Below are 15,702 nucleotides of genomic sequence, written 5' to 3' on the forward strand. Positions count from 1 at the left end.
AAGGTTCACTTTAAGCCTTCAATACCATTGGACATTTTTACGTGTTGCTTTTCTAGAAAAGTCCTATGAAAAGGGAAAAAAACTAAATATTTTCTCTGTGCCCACTCAGAATTCTCATAATTTTTGGATAATAGAACACTGATTTAAAAAAAAAAATCCAAAAAACACACACAACAAATAAAACAATGGCAGTTATCTGACCAAACTATGTCTCTAGTTCTGAATATCCAACACTTTGCATACAGTGATTGCTTGTTGTCTGCAATATTCCTTGTAATGTTCAAAGTGAGTTTCATTAGAATTATATGGCTTTTATTAATTTTTTTCTGAAACAAAATCTAAGTTATTGATTAAAAAATCCTGTGTGAAGCAGGGGAACATAGTGAACAGCTGAACACTATAGTGCTGCCATCTGCGTATGTGTGTAGATTAATTACTCTGGGTCTGCCAAGCGGTGTGGCAGTCACGTAACAATGTGCACTCTGTTTGCATGTTTGTTAGAATTACCTGTCATGTTTGGAATGTCAAAGCTTGCCTCAGACTGAAAAGAAAAGATTATTTTTAATATAATTTTCCTAAATTTCTTGCACAGATATGTTATCTCATTGACATTCTAGCTTTTCTTTAAAGCCCAAGTTTAGTCACAGTTTTATAAGGATATAACAATATCACTTTTTTGATCTCTTAAGATACCTGTCATGTCTCATAGCAGAATGTATTAAGTTAATGACCCTGGTTTCAGCATATATTGTGGTATATTGGCATGTAACCCCACCCTCCTAGTGATGTCTAGCCTAGACAATGATGTCCTGGATGAATGTTTCTTTTATTGGTATGTACCCCTTTTAAAACCCTGTACTCACCAAGTACCCCTGAGCATAGTAAACATTATCACAAGTACACCTTGACAAATATATATTTTATTGTAGTATATGATAATTGGTTCTAAACCATTTCCAAGCATTTACTGTTGCTTTTAATAACCTAAAATACTAATTTAATGGGGTTTAAATAAGATGTATCATTTTTGAAAACTCTAACTTTGTTATTCTTGGTTACGTACACTTGGACACTGCAAAAGGTAAACAGCCGGCTCCGACACGCTGTGTGTCGCTAGTGCGGCGTTTTATTTATGGGGGCATAGCAGAGCGCAGGGAGGCCTGGGGGGAGCAGTATAGCAACAGAGGCTGAGCATTATATGCAGACCCCGCCTCTGTGTGCTGATAGCATTCTCAGAACCCACCTCAGGTTCTCTTTAAAGCCAGATTAAACTTCCCACATTAATATTTCACTACCTATTTGTTACATAAAAGTTAACTTCAAACTCCTACCCACATACAAAACCGTTTAATTTTTATCTTGAAGCCAGCTATACAAATCGTAGTCAGACAGAAGAAATGCTCTGCCTTTCTGCTCAGCCTCCTCACTGTGCTCCCCTGCTGAATAAACACATTGCCATTGCAATAGCTGACACGTCCCCACTTTTCCTGAGCCCGAAAAATGGCCATATAAAAGCCTGGCATAGTTGTACTGCTCTCAGGATAAACATTTTACAGTTTTAAAAGTGGGGAAGTGGTTAAAATTTCATATACCCAAGAACAGGTACTGAAATTTTAACGTCTGGAGTTTAATCCCACTTTATATAGAACACCTAGAATTCTGAAATTGGAAGTGTGGCTCATGTATAGGGAATGGCATGAAGACTGATTCATGGATTCAGCAATGGTGATTTGACAGGTATGTATGTTGCACACCAACACTCACCACATTCCATGTTCTCAAATAGTAAGTGAACATGAAGTGAGACATTTTAGATTGGGGAGGCCTGGAGACAGGCAGTGGCATGCTAAAATCTGTGTACTTATTGTAGCAGTAATAGATCCGTCTACGATCAGATTTCAATAATTTAGGGATCTATCTGATGGTCTAACCGGGTGACCACTATGCGTGTGGCCACTTTAAAGATTGCCTAAAGTAGAAATAACAGAGCCGGTCATGACAGGCTCTGTGAAAATAAAGCTGGATTTGGGGGAGTTCACAGGGTTTAAATACTTACCTACCCTGGTGTCCTCCCTCGAGCCAGGTGATTGTTTTGCCTCCCTAAGTGAATGGACCTTGGCGATTTTTAGTTTTTTCAAAATCGTTGTAGAAGTTCTAGCCACGCCCACAAGTGTTGCCTCGGTCCACCCCCAGCACGACAGCCGCTGCTTAATTGAGGCGGGCAGCAGCAACGCAGCCGGAGGTTTCCTAAGAGCTTTGGCAGTGACTGCACTTCAGAGGAGGGGGGCGGAGCGTCACCGGTGACCCAGAGTCATTAAAACAGGTGAATATTTAATCCCATAACCACACTCACACATCCTCATTAAGGGTTGATTCACACTACAAGAGCTTTTTAAACGCTAGTGATTTAAAAAGCTCTTGTTCATGGGGGATTTTACAAAATCACATTGTTACAGTGAGAACACACAGGATAACATTAGCAAGAGCTTTTTAAATCACAAAGCACTTAGAAAAGCTCTTGTAATGTAAAGAAGCCCTAAGACAGAGCCTGTCATTGTCTATCTTCCAAAAAGAAGAGTGTTCCACTTTATTATATAAATTCCTCCAGTTCCCTGAAATAGGTAAAACTTAAGGTTCAACCTTGCCATTCAGTAAGCAAAGGGGTCTACATGTGACTTTTCCGCTTTGCTTAGGTTGTAATAGCCCTTCATGCAGCTTATGCTGCTAGGACCTCACACTTGCCACAGCTGCTGTAATTTTGCGATGCTTCTTTCTGTAAACTTTGGCCATGATTCGGCCCTTCTCTCTTCTGTTTGTATAAGAAACCAGCCACATGGTGGCACTCCAGGATATAAAATAAATGCGTTAGTGCAGATTGCACTTATGTAGAAACTGTACACACACAACCCCAGTCCCCTGATGAAGGAACCAAGGTCAGATAAATTTTATAGGCTTGATTCACAAACTGTGCTAACTGTTAGCACGGGTTTTCGCGCATTTTACCGGGTTTTCGCGTGAAAAAAACAAACATTCAGGGCAAGTTGAGTATGCGGAATGGAACTGGGTCAGTCAGAATCGTCAGGAAGTGCATGCAATTGACCCAATTCCTCACTACGTACAATACAGTATACAGTGGCTTGCAAAAGTATTCGGCCCCCTTGAAGTTTTCCACATTTTGTCGCATTACTGCCACAAACATGAATCAATTTTATTGGAATTCCATGTGTACACGTGAGAAGTGGAACGAAAATCATACATGATTCCAAACATTTTTTACAAATCAATAACTGCAAGTGGGGTGTGCGTAATTATTCAGCCCCCTGAGTCAACACTTTGTAGAACCACCTTTTGCTGCAATTACAGCTGCCAGTCTTTTAGGGTATGTCTCTACCAGCTTTGCACATCTAGAGACTGAAATCTTTGCCCATTCTTCTTTGCAAAACAGCTCCAGCTCAGTCAGATTAGATGGACAGAGTTTGTGAACAGCAGTTTTCAGATCTTGCCACAGATCTCGATTGGATTCAGATCTGGACTTTGACTGTGCCATTCTAACACATGAATATGTTTTGTTTTAAACCATTCCATTGTTGCCCTGGCTTTATGTTTAGGGTCATTGTCCTGCTGGAAGGTGAACCTCCGCCCCAGTCTCAAGTCTTTTGCAGACTCGAAGAGGTTTTCTTCCAAGATTGCCATGTATTTGGCTCCATCCATCTTCCCATCAACTCTGACCAGCTTCCCTGTCCCTGCTGAAGTGAAGCACCCCCAGAGCATGATGCTGCCACCACCATATTTGACAGTGGAGATGGTGCTTTCTGAGTGATGTGCAATGTTAGTTTTCCGCCACACATAGTGTTTTGTATTTTGGCCAAAAAGTTCCATTTTGGTCTCATCTGACCAGAGCACCTTCTTCCACATGTTTGCTGTGTCCCCCACATGGCTTGTGGCAAACTGCAAACGGGGCATCTTATGCTTTTCTGTTAACAATGGCTTTCTTCTTGCCACTCTTCCATAAAAGCCAACTTTGTGCAATGCATGACTAATAGTTGTCCTATAGACAGATTCCCCCACCTGAGCTGTAGATCTCTGCAGCTCGTCCAGAGTCACCATGGGCCTATTGACTGCATTTCTGATCAACGCTCTCCTTGTTAGGCCTGTGAGTTTAGGTGGACAGCCTTGTCTTGGTAGGTTTACAGTTGTGCCATACTCCTTCCATTTCTGAATGATCGCTTGAACAGTGCTCTGTGGGATGTTCAAGGCTTGCACACCCCACTTTGCAGTTATTGATTTGTAAAAAAATTTGGAATTATGTATGATTTTCGTTCCACTTCTCACGTGTACACCACTTTGTATTTGTCTTTCACGTGGAATTCCAATACAATTAATTCATATTTGTGGCAGTAATATGACAAAATGTGGAAAACTTCAAGGGGGCTGAATACTTTTGCAAGCCACTGTACATAAATGTGCATGCAAGCCAGAATTAGTTGTATCTCATAAACCATTTCTATTCATTCTACATGATTAGTGTTAGAATGCATACTTAACCCCATTGCCGTTCCAATTATTTCGGCAAGGGGGCAGCGCAGCACTTTTTTTTATTTATTTATTTTTTTAAATCATGTAGCTAGCCTAGCGCTAGCTACATAATAGCCGCTGACAAGCGGCATCCCCCTATCTTCTTTGATCGCCGCCATGGCGACGGGGCGGGATGACGGACGTCAGAGGGAATCCCGATCCACCCCTCAGCGCTGCCTGGCACTGATTGGCCAGGCTGCGCAGGGGTCTGGGGGGGGAGGGGGGGGGCTTAGCGGGCGGGGGGGGGGGGGGGGGCGATCGCGTACCACACGCAGCTAGCACAGTGCTAGCTGCGTGTAGGGAAAAAAATTATGAAAATCGGCCCAGCAGGGCCAGAGCAATCCTCCTGCGCGATTTACCCCGAACTCAGCTCGGGATAACCGGCAAGGAGGTTAAAAGAGGAGCCATTTATGACCTGTATCATGTCATGCTATATACAGATAGAAAAAGAGTTTCTGACACTGAAACCAGGATAACAAAGGAAAAAAATAGGCATCCTGACCAGGGGCATAGCTAGAAATCATGCCACTACCAAAAGAAGTAAAAAAAATTGGACAGTACACACACCAATTTTTTAAGTAGCCAGAGGGTCCCCCCAGTATTAAGTAGCTCTCTAGTAACAGTAGCCAAAGGTACGGATAGACCAAGGTTGTCACCAGTATCAGTAGTATAGGTAGCTTCCCGCCCTTAGTATAGGAAGCCTTCGTATCAGTAGCACCCAGAGTTACAGATTACCCAGCAAGCTCATGATGAGCCAGAACTCCTAGGAGTGTGTAAAGGATTACAAAGGACCAAAAAGCCCTCTTATTAAAATGATCTGCAAAACAAGGTTGCTTTCTTAAAACAGAAGGTATTTGCGATTTATTCAGATTGGAGTGAGCATATGTCTTCTCCCACAATGCATCTCTACTGAATATGTAAACCTTCTTTGGTTGTCCCTGTAAGCTGACCACATCTCCAGAACTGCTGGAAATGCGATGCTATGTCAGCTTGTTAATTGTACAGAGCTACTATAATCCAACATGCGTACTGACTATTTTGGATTGTTGTACAATTAACAAGCTGACACATCATTGCATCTCAGTGGTTCTAGAGGTGCGGTTAGCTTACAGGGACAAAAAAAGCATGATTTGCATATTCAGCAGTGATGCATCTTGGGAGACATCATATGCTCACTCCAATCTGAATAATCACAAATACCTTCTGTTTTAAGAAGGCAACCCTTTGTTTTGCGTAACATTTTAGTAAGGAGGCTTTCTGGTCCTTTTTAACCCTTTACACATTCCTAGAAGTTCTGGTTCATAATGAGCTGGCTGGGTAAGTTGTAATTCTGGGTGCTTCAAGTTCTACCCCACAGAGCCACATTAATCCATGTTACGCGCTGATGAGTACTCAACCAACCTGAAACAGTCTGTATGCAGGTTGGATTATTGTGGCTCTGTACAATTGACAAGCTGAAACATCATTGCATTCCAGCGCTTCTGGAAGTGAGGTTAACTTGCAACAACAAAGAATGATTTGCATATTCAGCAGTGATGGCATGGGAGACATCATATGCTAACTCCAATTTGAATGATCACAAATACCTTCTGTTTTAAGAAGGCAAACTTGTTTTGCAGGTTCAAACAGGTACAGGCTCTTGACAGTGTAATGATTTATTGGGGAGGGGGAGGGTGTTTGCACAATGATTTACATACATTTTAATCAATGTAGAATTCATTTCTTATCACCTTATTTTTGGACTGTAATACGCACTTTTTCTCCCCCAAAAACGTTGGTAGGGGGGAGTCAGTGCAACCTATACTGCAATGGTATGACCAGGTGCCTTCTCCCCTCAGGTCTTACCTATCCAGCGATGTGCTCAAAGTTCTCCGATCGTTTCCTCAGTTTGTCTTCTACTATAATCAGAAGAATCGGCCGATGTACACGATTGTCTTCTGTGGCTTCCGTACTTCCTGGTTAATTGGTGCCCTCTAGCTGTAGGAGTGTAGCTGGGAGTAAAATGTGTAGCTGGTGGGGGGGGGGAGGGGGGGCAGCAGGGGTTAGTGTAGCTGGGCACTGTAGCTTAGACAGTTTGGGGGGGGGGCAAGCTCCACAGTTTATAGTACGAAAAATACGTTCTAGAATAGAATCCTATTAGCACACAGAGGCTGTGTCTGTATATAATGCCCAGCCTCTGTTGCTATACTGTTTCCCCCTGCGGTCTGCTCTTCCCCATAAATCAAGCGTTGTGCTAGCGACATGCATTGTGTCGATAGCAAGCTGTTTACCTCTGCACTCCTCTATATTGCCGCTCCCAGCCTGCGTCCCTTCTCTCCAATCAGCGGGGAGGGAAGGGACGCAGGCGGGGAGCGGCCACATAGAGGAGGCGGGGGAACGGCGAGAGTGACAGTGCAGATGTGAACAGCCGGCTAGCGATATCGCTAGCACAGCGTTTGATTTATGGGGGACAGCAGAGCGCTGGGGGGAGACAGTATAGCAACAGAGGCTGGGCATTATATGCAGACCCAGCCTCTGTGTACTAATAGGATTCTTAGAACCTACCTCGGGTTCTCTTTAACCCTCCTGGCGGTATGAAAAATTCCGCCGGGAGGCAGCGCGGCAGTTTTTTGTTTTTTTTTAAATCATGTAGTGAGCCCAGGGCTCGCTACATGATAGCCGCTGCTCAGCGGCATCCCCCTGCCCTCTTCGAATAAGGAAATCCCGTTCAAAGAACGGGATTTCCTGGAGGGCTTCCCCGTCGCCATGGCGACGGGGCGGGATGTCGTCAGCGACGTCGTGACGTCATTGGGAGTCCCGATCCACCCCTCGGCGCTGCCTGGCACTGATTGGCCAGGCAGCGCACGGGGTCTGGGGGGGGGGCGCGCTCCGCAACGGATAGCGGCGATCGGGCGCAGGCCGGCGGCGATCAGTGTGCTGGCGCAGCTAGCAAAGTGCTAGCTGCGTCCAGCAAAAAAAAAATTAAGAAAATCGGCCCAGCAGGGCCGGAGAAAACCTCCTGCGCGGCTTAAGGTTAAACCTGTAAATAATGCTGTAGCTAGGATAAAACTCTGAGACCCATTTTTAAGTGTAACATTAAATGAGGCTTTATATAAATATAACACAATTCTGGTGATATTTTTTCAAAGCAGAATTAGTGTATTTTAACTTAAAACTTTCTCTTTGCTTTAATAGATTAGCCACAGATAACCTTTAGAGGAAAAAAAATCTTCATTATAATTAATGGACATCCTAAAAGTTTTAACAAGATGAACTGAAAGGGTTAAGCCTATGTCTTTTCTGCAGAGGCAGATCCGAAGCAGTGCCATGGGTCACAGCTACTGATAAGGCTAATTACACTCTGATGCAGCTAAACAAACACACAGGACAGACTGCAAGTGATTTCTACAGCACTTCTATGTGGAATTAAACTTTTTAATTGTGTGCTGAACAAGAGTTCAGGTCTGCTTTGATGACTCAGAAATCTTGTTCCCACTGATGTTCTTCCAAATGACACTAGTGATGTTGGCATTGCCTGTCAATTTTCCCCCTCTCTATGGCATAAATGTTAGACCATGGTTAATGTTTAGCTGGCAAGACTGTGGAGCTGAGGGTGGTCCTATTTTTTCCTTGCATTTTTTAGTCTTCCTAAAAGGAACAGAGAGGCACATTTTTGCAACAAATCACTTACTGCATATGTTTTTCTATTGGGTGTAACAGCTAGCAACATATCTCTCTTTTAATAGCCATTTGAAGCATAATTGCCCAAGAACTGCTTATCTCTGTGGAATAGTATTTGCGGCAGAGAATAGTTGGATATAGCATTTTATATCTGGTACTTGTAAGACCCAAGTTTTAAAGTGAAATCCCATCTTTGCTCAAAGACAATCCTTGCACTTCAACTCTCTCTATATTGCAGAGATTAATGGCAAGTAATCTGTTTGTGTGCTGTCTGTTTACTAAGTTATTAAATGGTGTTCTTAGATCTGTACAAATGTGTGTACCAATTTTCATTGAAAGTGGAGTCTCGCATAGTCACTGCAAGGGTTAGGGTCCTTGGGATAATGAGTTAATTGTGGTGACCTCTAGTTTGTAATGTTACTTAAACTTAAGCCATTTTGAAATGCCTGTTTTCTGGTATTTCTGTTCTAAAATGTTCACTACAACATTTGTTTGTCATTATGTATTTTTGAAATGCGGTGGGGAAAACTTGGAACCTGTTTTAGATCTGTAGTTTGTGTTATTGTTGGGTATATGCTCCTTATTGCCTTTCTTAAAAATGCAGAATAAAGTTTCCCAAAAACAGAAATGTAATCCCAATAGGTTTTTTTGTGTCAACTGTTACAGGGGCATGAATTGAAGGGAAATTTCCACAATTTGGCAGAGACTATAATAGAGACCTTCAACAGTCTAATCTTTTCTCGCTGTCTAAATAAAAACTTTGCTTTGATTGTATATTATATGTATTCGTACATAATATGCATGCCGATTAACGGTGTATGTCAATACTTAAATGTTAAATGTTGTCAGTTAAAGGGACTCCGAGAACCTCTCCTGGGCATGCCTTTAAGGCTCTGACCAGTACTGCAAAGTACTTAAAGCGGTTTAACACCCAGCATTACAACTTTGCTTTAAAAGATTGCTTACAGCTTACAAACTATTATGCCAGATTTTTTTTTTAAGCAGAAATTCACTGAATGGGTTAAACATGACATTTTAGTGTTGGATTCAACTAGGAATCCGCATCCGTTCTTATCTTTTAGTTACAAATGTATCTTTATTTGGAATACAAATAGACCTTTGAAAAGCCTGCCGGGGAAGCCCTCTTTGTTCTCTCAGAGCAGTGTTTGTTTGTTACATTGTAGATAGATACATTTGTAACTAAACAAGCAAGCACGGAGGAGGATTTCTAGCTAAATGCAGCACTAAAATGTCATGTTTAATCCATTCAGTGAATTTCTGCTAAAAAAAAAATCTGGCATAATAGTTTATAAGCTGTAAGCAATCTTTTAAAGCAAAGTTGAAATGCTGGGTGTTAGACCACTTTAAAGATGCATACCTTTCTGTAGCTTGTGCTCTCCTCTTTCATTTCATGCCTGAATCGCCGTTCTACACCAAATAGTTTTCGTTTGATTTCAATTTAAAAATCGTGGTTATGTTATAATTTCTGGGTTACCCCTGTTCTCTCTGTTAGAGAAGTGCATCACTGAATGAAGCAGGAAGAGGAAGTGACATACATGGCCATTGCAAGAGGCTCCTACAGAGGGGTCATAGCATGACTTTGTTGGAAGTTGTCTGGCTTAAAGACATGCCCATGAGAGGTTCTCTGAGTTCCTTTAAGTAGCCATGTCCAGGATCTTTTCTGTTTGAAGGCACTAGTTATTTCCACTTTCTATTTTTTAACTATTTCATTAGTTTCAGAATGCACAACAAAGTATCCCGTGCCGTGTACCCCCGCTGGAAGAACAACAAAGCTGGAAGTTGAGGAAGTTACTAAAAAGGACCACATTAACATTGGGCTTTGGGTTTATTTCTTCACTTGTTTTATTAATTGTAAGAAGAAAATTGGTGTTGTAAAGGACTGTCTATACAGGTAGTCCCGGTTAATGACAAAATAGGGACTGTAGGTTTGTTCTTAACCTGAATCTGTCCATAAGTCAAAACACTGTGCCATCTCTTTCCCCTGTACTTTCTCAATGCCCTCCCCATGCCTCCAGTGTCCCCCTCTGTGCCACCTCTGTTACCCCGTGCCTTTGGTGCCCCCCACTGTGTCACCCCTGTCCCCCATGCCCTCAGTGTACTGCAGAAAAATGTCATTTTACCGGTCTAAAAAAAAAAAATTCACTTGTTTCCACAGAATAAAATTTCACAACTTCATGCCGTTTGTACTGGTGGGTTGTGCAAAAATTGGGTGTTAATAAGCCGGGGACTGCCTGTATGTATGTTTACAACTTAGTCCATGTTTTGGAAAAACAAAGGTTTTGTAAAATTTTGATGTTTGATAACTGTATCATGTATGTTGTAGCTTGTGATACATAGTAAGCGAGTGCTGTGAAAATATTACGTCTTTTGTTAAGTCTTTTTTTTTTTTTTTTAATTCCAAATTTCTATGTTCATTAGAATGGCTGTTTTATTTTGATTGAATTACTTATTTACACTTAGAAAAAGTGACTCTATTTGTGCTGTTTCTCCTCTTTCAGCATTAAATATTTGTTTTACCATAATCTAGAGTTCATGTTTTCTTAAAGAGAATATAAAAATGATTACCTAGGAGAACGCGGGAGAAAAAGCTAGTTGCTGATTGACCAATAAGCTTCAAAAGGGGGCTTTACTGTTCTTTATACTTAAAGAGAACCCGAGGTGGCATTGTATTACGTAAGTGGGGCACAGAGGCTGGTTGGTCACACTAACACCAGCCTCTGTTGCCCCATCGTGTGTCTCAAAGACCCCCCTGCTCGCCGCTATACCCCCGCAGTGCTGGCGACACGCAGCGTGTCGCCAGCACAATGTTTACTCTAGCGCTGTCTGTCAGCGCCGCTCCGCCGCCTCCTCCGCATCGCCGCTACCCGCCCTCGTCCCTTCCCTCCCGCTGATTGGAGGGAAGGAACGAGGGCAGGTAGCGGCGATGCGGAGGAGGCGTGGGAGCGGCGCTGACAGCGCTAGAGTAAACATTGTGCTGGCGACGCGCTGCGTGTCGCCAGCACTGCGGGGAGTATAGCGGCGAGCAGGGGGGTCTTTGAGACACACGATGGGGCAACAGAGGCTGGTGTTAGTGTGCCCAACCAGCCTCTGTGCCCCACTAACGTAATACAAGGCCACCTCGGGTTCTCTTTAACACTAACTTTGCTTCTTTAATATTCTTAGTACTAACCTTAAGGGTACTTTTTACACAATGCACTAGGATTACAACTGTGCCAAAAAGTTGCTCACAGTGACATGTACAGTACAATAAAAGTATGCTTCACCGCCACTGTAAACACCCACTTTGTTTGATAAACACACAGCATGCTGTGTATTACTCTGATGGGATCCACCGCACATGATGTGACTGTACCATTGAAATATCATTGCATCGTTGGGATACAATATTGGTCGTTACAACAAAACACATCAGATTCAGGGAGAAAAGACCCTTAAAGAGAAACTCCAACCAAGAATTGAACCTTATCCCAATCAGTAGCTGATACTCCCTTTACATGAGAAATCTATTCCTTTTCACAAACAGACCATCAGGGGGCGCTGTATGACTGATATTGTGGTGAAACCCCTCCCACAAGAAACTCTAAGTACCGAGGTACTCATGTCAGTTTCCTGTCTGTGAACCCTGTTACATTGTGGGAAATGGCTGTTTACAGCTGTTTCCAACTGCCAAAACAGCAAGCAGCAGCTACATCATTTGCCAGCAGTAAAAATGTCACCATGTAATACATGTCAGAACATAAATCAGGGATTTAAAATATTTTACAATGGGCAAACACTGACTAAATCATTTATATATAATTATTGTAAAAATTAACCACTTCACTACTGAGGGGTTTTACCCCCTGACCACCAGAGCAATTTTCACCTTTCCGTGCTCCTTCCATTCATTCGTCTATAACTTTATCATTACTTATTGCAATGACATGAACTATATCTTGTTTTTTCCGCCACCAATTAGGCTTTCTTTAGGTGGGACATTATGCCAAGAATTATTTTATTCTAAATGTGTTTTAATGGGAAAATAGGAAAACATTTGGGAAAAAATTATTATTTTTCAGTTTTCGGCCATTATAGTTTTTAAATAATGCATGCTACTGTAATTAAAACCCATGAAATGTATTTGCCCTTTTGTCCCGGTTATAAAACCGTTTAAATTATGTCCCTATCACAATGTTTGGCGACAATATTTTATTTGGAAATAAAGGTGCATTTTTTTCAGTTTTGCGTCCATCCCTAATTACAAGCCCATAGTTTATAAAGTAACAGTGTTGTACCCTCCTGACATAAATATTTAAAAAGTTCAGTCCCTAAGGTAACTATTTATGTATTTTTTTTATTGTACATTTTTTAATTTTTTTTTTAATTACAAAAAAAAAAATTGGGAATGTGGGAGGTAATGAGTTAATTTTTTGTGTAAAAGTCATTTATTTGTATGTGAAAAATGTTTAGGGTGTAGTTTTACTATTTGGCCACAAGATGGCCACAGTAACTTTTTGTTTAATGCGACCTCCAAGAGTCCTTCCAGACTCTTGGAGGAAGTACTAGGAGGCTGGGTAAGTGTTTTTTTTTTTTTTCACAATGATCGCGCTGCTCATCGGAGAGCAGCGGATCATTGCGGGGCTTAGATCAACGAACGGGATTGGATTTTCCCGTTCATTGATCTCCGGGCGGGCGGCGTGTTTACGAGCGGCCGGCGGCGTGTTTACGAGCGGGAGCGTGGGCAGCAGCGGGAGTGCGCAAAGTACGGATTTCTCCGTCCCTGGAGGTTAAAGGTTGGAAAAAGGGATGGAGAAATCCGTACGGGCGGGGGTAAAGTGGTTAAGCACTTTTTTTTTTTTTTACATTATTTTCACTGGAGTTCCTCTTTAAAGGATATCAGAGCTGAAAAAAAGTTAAACTTAACTTTACCTGGGGCTACTTCCAGCCCCTAGAAGCCTATCTGGTCCAGTGCTGCAGTTGTGCTGCTCTTCCAGGTGTCGCTGTCCCTTCCGTAGGTTCGCAGACTATCACTGGGTCGTGGGCTCCACTACCTCTTACAATCGCACTCCTGTGGCTTGTAGCTACCTGCTTGTGCAGTTCACTAATACTAGAAAGCGCAAAATGCTCCGTGCCATCGTGAGAAGCCCAGCTGTGGTTGGATATCTTACAAAAGGGGAGATCAGCAGAACTGCAGCACTCCCCCAGATACACTTCTATGGGCTGAAAGAAGACTTAGGTAAGTAAAGTTTTGGGGTTTTTTTTTGTTCTTTTTAAGTTTGGATATCCTTTAAAGGGGTTCTGTGGGGGTTCCTGAGGAGAAAAACTGCCACTTACCTTGGGCTTCTATCAGCCACCTGCAGTGGTAATGTCCCACGCCGTCCTGCTCCCATCTGCCGTTCCCCGCAGCCGGCACCGGGCTATTATTCGGCTGTCACACAGACGAATAATGCGCGTTGCCGTGCCTCCGCTCGCGTCATCTGAGGCTTACTGCGCAGGCGCAGTACAACGGAGCCTTGTACTGCGCTTGCGCAGTAAGCTTCCGATGACGCAGGCGGAAGCGAGCGGGTGCGCGGCCACTGTAGCGCAGCCGCAGTTGGATCCCATGCCGCTTAGACCGGGGCCGGCGGCGGAGAATAGCAGATGGGAGGAGGACGGCGTGGGACATTACCGCTGCACGGGGCTGATAGAAGCCCAAGGTAAGGGTCTGTTTTTCTTCTCAGGAACCCCCACAGAACCCCTTTAACCACTTCGCATCCAGACCTTGTTTTCCCCTTATTGACCAGAGCAGTTTTGACACTTTAGCGGTGTCCCTTTTTAATCAGCAATAACTTCATCTGTACTCGTGCCACTTAAATTATCTATATATCGTTTTTTTCAAGACAAACTAAGCTTTCATTGGGGGTATTTGGTACAAAGTAAAATGTTCCTCTCTATGCATTTTAATGGGAAAAAGTGGGAAAATTTTTAAAAAATGCATTGTTTCTCAATTTTGACCAATTCCTGTTTGGAAATAAAAAGTGCGATTGACATAAAAACTGTGCCGCCAGTTAAAGTCGCCCCAGTATAGATATCCAGATGTGTCCCCAGTATCACCGCCTCCCCCTGCATAGTCAGATGTGTCCCCAATATCAGCCCCCCTAGCATAGCCACATGTGTCCCCTGCGTTTGACAGCCCCAGAATAGATTGACAGACGCACCCCCAGGAATAGTGCCCCTCTTTATAGCCATATGTGTCCCCGGATCAGGATTAACCACATTATGGCCAGATGTACCCCCAGGATTAGTGCTGCCCCCCATTATAGCCAAATGTGCCCCCAGTATATAACTGCCCCCCCCCCAGTTGCCCAGATGCACCAAATTAGTAACCCCCCCCTCCCCTTAGTCAATTAGATGCCCCCAACAAATATCTAAATCCCCCCTTTTATTTATGCTACCCCCCACCCCCCAGGATGGATAGCCAGATGCCCCCCCCCAGAGGCAGCCCCCTCCGTGCAGAAATCCTAAAAAAAATCATCCAGCAAGCAGCCTCACTCACCTACCTCGTTCCTGCGACGATCCTGAAGCCTGATCCTCTGTCCGCCGCTCGGCAGTCAGCCGCATATTGCCGGTAACCCGGATCCCGGCTTGATGACGTCATCAAGCCGGGACCCGGGTTTCCGGCAATATGCGGCTGAATGCAGAGCGGTGATCGGAGGATCAGACTTCAGGATCGTCGCAGGAACGAGGTAGGTGAGTGAGGCTGCTTGCAGGATTTTTTCAACTCTTTGTGCGCCGAGGGGGACAGATGAAGGATCGCTGCAGTTCTCTACTGCAGCGATCATTCATGGGAGGGGGGTGGACTAATTGGCCAAAAGGGAACATGTTCCCTTCCACCAATTAGTATTGCAGCTGACAGTGCCGGAGGGTGCGCTCTGAAGCGCACCCGACCGTGCACAGCAGGGCTGCAGCCAGGTCAGTATATCTACGTCGCTGTGGCTTGGAGGATGCCACAGCTGACGTAGATATACTGTAGCGGTGGGGAAAGTGGTTAAAGAGGAACTCCAGCCTAAACAAACATACTGTCATTAAGTTACATTAGTTATGTTAATTAAAATAGATGGGTAATATAATCTCTTACCCTACCTGTTTTAAAAGAACAGGCAAATGTTTGATTTCATGATGGCAGCCATCTTTTTGGTTGAAAGGAGGTGACAGGGAGCATGATACACAGTTCCAACTGTCCTGTGTCCTGAGCACCTCTCCCAGTTGCTAGGCAACGTGTATAACAACATAGGAAATCCCATCATGCTCTGCACAGCATCAGGGAAAAAAGCTCGGGCTTTTTTTTTTTGATGGGTGGAGCTTAGCTAAAAATACAGCTAAAAATGATGCTTTGGTAAGAAAAACAAAGTTCTCATGCTGTGAAACTGTTAAATAAACACCAAGCCTTTTCAGTTCTGCTGAGTAGATTTTTAGTCCGGAGGTTCA

The 15,702-nt window shown here is 43.4% G+C and overlaps 1 protein-coding gene across 2 annotated transcripts in view; it reads left to right on the forward strand.

Annotated features, from left to right (window-relative positions):
• The window catches only part of ASZ1 (ankyrin repeat, SAM and basic leucine zipper domain containing 1), a 118,848-nt gene extending 108,141 nt beyond the window's left edge, over positions 1–10,707 (forward strand). Inside the window, exon 12 of one of the 2 annotated variants that reach the window (XM_068272717.1) lies at positions 9,970–10,707. In XM_068272717.1, coding sequence (XP_068128818.1) covers positions 9,970–10,131 — 162 coding nt within the window. In that variant the 3' untranslated portion in view covers positions 10,132–10,707. The remainder of the gene's footprint in view (positions 1–9,969) is intronic. The other variant, XM_068272716.1, reaches the window with a different exon arrangement.
• Positions 10,708–15,702: the final 4,995 nt, after the last annotated feature.

Source organism: Hyperolius riggenbachi, chromosome 3, assembly GCF_040937935.1.
Source record: "Hyperolius riggenbachi isolate aHypRig1 chromosome 3, aHypRig1.pri, whole genome shotgun sequence".
Taxonomy (NCBI): domain Eukaryota; kingdom Metazoa; phylum Chordata; class Amphibia; order Anura; family Hyperoliidae; genus Hyperolius; species Hyperolius riggenbachi.